This window comes from Indicator indicator, chromosome 1 (genome assembly GCF_027791375.1).
Source record: "Indicator indicator isolate 239-I01 chromosome 1, UM_Iind_1.1, whole genome shotgun sequence".
NCBI lineage: Eukaryota > Metazoa > Chordata > Aves > Piciformes > Indicatoridae > Indicator > Indicator indicator.
Window position 1 is genome coordinate 46,030,478 of NC_072010.1, and position 6,812 is coordinate 46,037,289.

Genomic DNA, 6,812 nt, shown 5'->3' on the forward strand with positions numbered 1-6,812 from the left:
TATTTTTCAGGGTGATCATATTTGTGCTGCTACATTTTTTAGATGATAGGATAATGGTTTCATTTTTCAAAAAGTCAGAATGTAGCTCCAGCCATACTGCCATTTATGTTTTTGTGTGTACCTCTTTTACAGAGGGGAGTCTTTGGACAATCTTGATTCTTCAAGAACAAGTTCCTGGAGGCACCACTCATGGCTGAACCAGTCTGCTTCCTCTTCATCTCTGTCCTCTAGTCAAGATTTCAGTCGCCCGGTGTCCACTTCAAACCGAGCCTACATGTGCACTCCTTCCTCCAGCAAAGTACCTCCTGTGACCACCTCTGCAAGAGCCCCCTCTATGTCCCAGACAGCTCCCCGGGCTCAATCTCCCCTCTCTGCTTCCCAGCCAGGGTCCCAGACACGAAGCAGGTCAGTGGATTCCTTTCTACTGTGAAAGTAGAAATCTTGGGCTGTACTAAAGAGTGGACTTTGTATGTATGGTGGTCTACAGCAGTGTTCTTGATTAACATTGATTAAGTCTGAAAAGTACCTGGAGTTTTCTGACTGGATGGGACGATGGAAACAAGGGCTGATGTTACTTCCCTGCTCCAGTCATTCAGAAAATTCCCTGGGTTTGTCACTGCTGCTTGACATCGATTAAAATAAACCCAAAGAGACTGGAAATGATAAATCTCCAGTCTCCAAGCTGTGTGCTGGTTACTAAAATGATTAGTAAAAGTCTAGTCCAGATGGCATTTCTGACATTTATTTTCTTAGGTTTGTTTTAACAAAAGATTCCTGAAACCCACGCTTTATGGCCCTCATCTTGGTCTCTTCTCCCCCCTTCCTGGCATGTGGTCAATATCATCTCAAGGAGCACTCAGGAATGCTCATAACCCATGACCCTGGAGAATTACAGAGTAGAATGTTGATTTTAATCTAGGAGGAGAAAGCAAGAATTGCAACATGCTTTGAAACAAAACAGAAATCAGTTATGGTGGGGTAGATAACTCTGCTCTTTTATGTGCTTGAAACATTTGAAAAATACCTTGGGATAATACTATAAAGAATCATCCCAATGTGTAGATACAATACATTTAATAGCAGCAGTGTGAACATTGCTTCCCTAGCTCTTGAACTCTCAGATATTTAGTGATAAATTAACCTTTTTTGTATTTCTTTCCCTGTTTTTTTTCTATTTTTTTTCTTTTCCTTTCCTTCCCCCCCCCTCCAAGCTAGGCTCCTACATCCTTTAGAATGTAAGAAAGTTACTTTCATAATGGTGTTGGCTTATCTCATTTTCACTTCTATTTGCTAACATCTCAGTAAATCTATGGAAACTGACCTCGATATGACTTATGTTCAGATACTTAATATTATGTGTCCAGGACTAGCCTTCTGTTATCTAACAAGGTGCAGATGGTGGGACTTGGCAGGGGTGCTTGCTAAAACTTTTAGCCTTCAGCATAATTCCCCACAAATGAAGCAGGAGCACAAAACCTATATTCCTACTCTGCAGACTTAATATTTTTTTATTTTTGTGAAGTATTTTATACAATGAAATATTTCCCAAGAATGTGACAAAATTTCTTCATTTGTTCCTATATAACTTTGATCTAAATTATAACACTTCAGCTTCCCCTAGTTTTCATATCTACTCTAAAAAAATACTAATTTTCAGTTTATTTTTCTCAAGAAACCCTAAACTCCACTTTTTACCAGTGTGTTTGTATTCTTAATCTGAAAAAGTCTTTGATAACTTTTCTTTGTCTTTTAAACCTTTTCAAGCTCATTTTAAAGATTTTCATTCTATATTTAGGTCAGTCAGTGGGAAGAAAATCTGTTCATACTGTAATAACGTTCTGGGCAAAGGAGCAGCCATGATCATTGAGTCTCTTGGTCTTTGTTATCATTTACAGTGCTTTAAGGTGAGAGCTGGGAGTTACATCATGAAGAAACAGGAACTAATCAGGAGCACGCATGGCTACTCAATGTTATGGTCACAGGGGCTCTACTAATCAGCTGCTTTGCCTTCTACTCTTGATAGCGTGCTGCATGCATATTTCCATGAGGCAGGCCTATCTGCAGGCATTTAGCACTCAACTCTAGAAGTATTTCGTTGACACCAGAGCTAACTAGTAGGACTTTGACAAGTAAGATGGGCATGTGAGATTGAAGTTCTTCCTTCTTTGAATAGGCAGCAAAAAAATCCCAGAGAAAACAGCTCCTTGAAAAAACCAACCAACCAAAAACCAAACATCCCAGCCTGGACCTTGGCAATTGAATCATTTGAGATGACCCATCACATCTAAGCTAATCCTAACAGACAGTGTTCATGTGGTGTTTTCAGGCAAAGGCATGTAGGCAGTGGTCAGCTTGGCAGGATAAAGCCCATCACTGCACAGAAGCTGTGTTTAGTACTAGTAAATTGATTATACCTAGCCAGAAGCTAGGTATGTTAGGTCCTGCTCAGCGCTGAGACTTGGTTATGTGACTTCCAGTCAGTTTAGGCCATATGCAGAGCTGAAAGAATAAACACCTTCCTGAAAAAGATGTAAAAGCACTCCCTAGTTCCCCTGCCTTAGGAAAAAAATGAGGAATTAGTCTGATTTGGAGATGCTTATTTTCACATGGCTTTAAGAAAAAGACTTCTGTGTCTGATTCAGAGCACTTCTGTGCCCAGCTCAAATGCATTGTCTGGAATCCTAAAAGGTATTGACTCAAAGATCTTTCTGGTCCTATCTGCCTGAACCTGACAGGAGTAATCCATGGGGAATGGTCATCATTCCCTTTCTCCAGAACGTGTGTTTTGTGCAAGGGAGTCCACTGAAGACAGGCTGAAGAAGCTGGAGTTGTTCAGCCTGGAGAAAAGACGACTCTGAGGAGACCTAGTAGAGGCTTTCCAGTACCTGAAAGTGGCCTACAAGAAGGCTGGAAAGGGACTGTTTATAACGTCTCTTTGATAGGAAAAGAAGCAATGGTTTTAAATTAGAGAAGAGTAGATTTAGGTTGGACATTAGAAGGAAGTTCTGGATCAGGTTGCCCAGGGAGGTAATTGAGGCCGTGTCCTTGGAGCTATTCACAGTCAGGCTCAACCGGGCTCTGGACAACCTGATCTAATGGAGGATGTCCCTGCTCACTGCAGGGCCTTTGGACTAGATCACCTTTGGAGGTCGCTTCCAATCCAAACCATTTTATGGTTCTATAAGAAAATACCAAATTTCAAATAATTTTTCAAATCTCTGAAAATTAATGAGCTGTTAAACAGGCTGCCATCCAAAAGAGTCATTACTCATTTAAGCAGGCAAACTTTCTGTCCCGCTGTAGTTAGATGAATATGTTGCTTCATAAATTCAGGGAGGAGAGTGTTACATTTTGGGTTACATTCCCTCCAGGGGGGTCATATTCACAGCAAAGTCACATTCAACCACTATAAAGAGTTTGTCAGTGTAAAAGCTAACAAGCCCCTTATTCATGTTTTTATTTAAAAAACAAAATAAATTAAAAATTGTTCCCCCTCTCTCCAAGTAAGGACTTGTTTCTGTGATGCAAACCCAGAAAATTGGGAGTTCCTGAGTATTTGCTGCTTTGAGTGCTAAAGTGCTGAGGATATAGGTAGCATACAGTGCCACATGGAAATCTGCAAGGAGCACACCCAGGTGTTCTGTGCCAAAATTGCTGTTGCCATCTAGACCACAAATTTTTTTTTGTCTTTATTGTGGTGAGTCAGTTTTTTGTTTTCAGAGAAACCAAAGTTCAGGTTAGATTTAATGAACTAATTTCTAAAAACTGTCTGCTCTCTGTTTGCTTCATTGGTGTATCAGCTATTCATTGTCCAGTCATTGCCTTAAAATACTTTCTCAGGGTTGGTTGCATTTTGATCTACTAATCGTTACACATTTGCTTCTAGTGATTGTGGGTCTATGGTTCAAGCTTCGTTGAGCTTATTCCAAGTTGCTTTTGAACAGCGTTTTAATTCCTTAATATTTTGTTCAGAGTTGCTAATTACTCTTCTGTCACACAGTGTGTTGCCTGTGGATGCGACCTTGGGGGATCCAGAGCAGGAGCTGAAGTCAGGATCCGAAACAATAAACTCTTCTGCAACGACTGCTATATCAGATTTAAAAGTAAGGCAGTCCAACTGCAGTGTGCATGACCGTAGTGCTTCTCTCTGCTCTACAGCCTCGAGTGTTTGCACAGCTGAACCACTTTGATAGCTCTCATGTTTAGCTTTAAGCTGGTACATTAGCAAATAGGTTCAGCAACGTTTCATTGCCAGTTTCTGTCTTTTGTAGGCTAGTCACTCCCAATTTCTAACTCTCTGGTAGCTGATTTTGCCACTTTGTCATTAAGCAGCAACGTGGTATAGTCATCCTTCTTTCTTCATAGATCCAAGAAGGGGATGTCAAGGAGTTGTCAGTTGTTGAACACACTTTTCTTGGTAACAGAGAACTCTTTTTGAAAAATTGCCTACATTTTTAAAGAAAGTAGTCTAAGCACATACTTAATTCCATCCTAACACATACCTGGAAAGCTATTAGTCTGTCCTGTGCACGTGGCACAAATGCTGGTTTCTTTTTGTGATGCTATTATTATTTGAATTATAGGTCTGTGATTGGTTATTCATTTAGGTACAAGTTCAGGAGGAATTGATTTACTTACAGATCTTAATTAAAAGGTGCAGTATAATTCTTTTTCCTTTTTTTTTATGGTTTGCAGAATTCTGATTTACTGGAGCATGATGTTAAGGCTTTGAATAATGGTGTTGAGTTGGTTTTTCTTCTGCTGTCATAGATGATGGTAGACAACCTCCTAATTTTGACAACTCTCAGGTGTTTTATGTGGCTCTGTTTTTATAAAACAAATACAGAATTCTCTAGAATGATAAAATTCAGCTAAGGGAAAGCATTTATGAATTACTTCCTGGGAAACATGTCTGCGTTTCTTCATGAGCCCAGCACGTGTTTCCCGTGGTGAATCAGAAGGCAGTGAAGGGAACAGGATACTTGTGCAATAGCACTTGGGTATCTGCTTGGCTGAGAAGCCTAGCTCAGAAAAAGAGAAGCTCTGCATTTGATACTGTTGCTGTTTTCAGGCTCTTTTTGGCTTAGGGAAAGAGGAAAAGCTGCCTGTCCCACAGAAATGCTTGTGTGGTGCATGAGCTACAAATCCCACACCTCTCCTTGATGCTAACGCTACTTTCACGTAGACTAACGTTAGGTGCAAGGATGCCACTGTGGAAGGAAGAAGAGATCACCCCCTTCCATCTGTCTGATTTCATGTTCAGAGAATTTCACAGAATCACAGAATTAACCAGGTTGCAGAAGACCTTCAAGCTTATCAAGTCCAACCTATTTATCTCTGTTTTGACTACAAGACTACACAAAAGTGGCAGTGTTCCCATTCAAAGCACCCAGATGTGTGGGAGATTCAATATGGAGCCCTGCTCATGTTATTTTGTCTTTGTCTTTTCTTTTGGAGGGAAAAATGCCGGATGAGTTGGATGAGACTAATACTGAAAAAAATCTGGGCTTTATTATCCTCTGCCAAGACAGTATTCAGGAATTCAGTGATTTGGTACTAACAAAAAATTGTACCATGGATAAATTGCTGTTTAGTCTCTTTTTGATATTACAGCCCAGAAAGCCACAGCAATGCCTTTCAGAAGCAGAGTTGATCTATAAGGAAGTTACTATATCCTCTTCCCTTCAGATTGCATCTACTTTGGCCAATGGGCACCTCAAAAATAACTGTATGAGATATGAATAAATCAGGAATTGTAAGGACTTCTAGGTACATAATAAAATATTGAAATTAGTAATTGAAATTAGCTATTTGAATAATAAAAAAAAAAAAACCCAGCTGGGTGATGACTGCAGGAACATACACTCATGACACAGCACTGGTCTGTGATGCAAATTACTTTATTTGGAGCTGGCATTTGACATCAACCTGGCTAATTATTTGTTAGTTTGGAACGTGAACATCTTGGCTAAAAGGTTTGATAAACTGTAGGATTATTAGTATTCACTGTGTAATTCTATGATGTGATATTTTTGCATTTTTTATGTTCGTTTTGTGGTTTAGACGTGGAACGTTGCAGAGAAACACCAACGTATTGGCAGATGCCCACAAATACGCACAGAGGGAGGACAAAAAGTTCTTTTTAAATATTGTTACTGTTATTTAGCAAATTCTAATTTGACCACTGAAGGATAAATTTAGAAAAACTATCACCCTGTCTCTATGCTAATAGCAAAAATAATTCTTACAGTTTTGGTAAGGTGCATGTTTCTGTGGAGTATTGGCCTGAACTACTTGCAGTGCTGTAATTGGATTAAACTAAAATTTGTATTGTTCATTAAATTTGGGGTGTTAGATTCAGAATGTGTACCTTAGTTCATGTTAACATTATCAATAGGTATTGGAAATACCGTTATCTGACTGCTTTTGAATTGAAAATATTAATTTTCATCATAAAGATTCTTCAGTAGCTGCACTTCAATGACAGTCTCTTCTGTCTCTCGCTAACAGCTGGACAACCAACCTCCATGTGAAGCAAGTGAAGATATGAAACCACTGTTGCAGATAAAAGAAGAGGTGATTGCTGCTGATGTAGATCTATAAATATATGTATTGTGTGTGTGTTTTTTCTAAGAGTAACTCTTGCTTGTCTAGTCTTCATAGCAATGCATTGTATTCTTCATATAACTATTTTTATTTATAAGAAAGTAATTGCATTAAGGAAGTATCTGGGAAAATGCTTTCACTTTTTCAGCTTCAAGTACAGAGAGCACAAGGGAGAATAAGTATATTTTCAGTAATAACTTCCTAAT

The 6,812-nt window shown here is 39.1% G+C and overlaps 1 protein-coding gene across 1 annotated transcript in view; it reads left to right on the forward strand.

The window, feature by feature from the left end:
- Positions 1 to 6,533, forward strand: part of LMO7 (LIM domain 7) — a 43,258-nt gene extending 36,725 nt beyond the window's left edge. Inside the window, exons 25-28 of the mRNA XM_054400328.1 lie at positions 133 to 405; positions 1,796 to 1,904; positions 4,001 to 4,103; positions 6,511 to 6,533. Coding sequence (XP_054256303.1) covers positions 133 to 405; positions 1,796 to 1,904; positions 4,001 to 4,103; positions 6,511 to 6,533 — 508 coding nt within the window. The remainder of the gene's footprint in view (positions 1 to 132; positions 406 to 1,795; positions 1,905 to 4,000; positions 4,104 to 6,510) is intronic.
- The last annotated feature ends 279 nt before the right edge of the window (positions 6,534 to 6,812 follow it).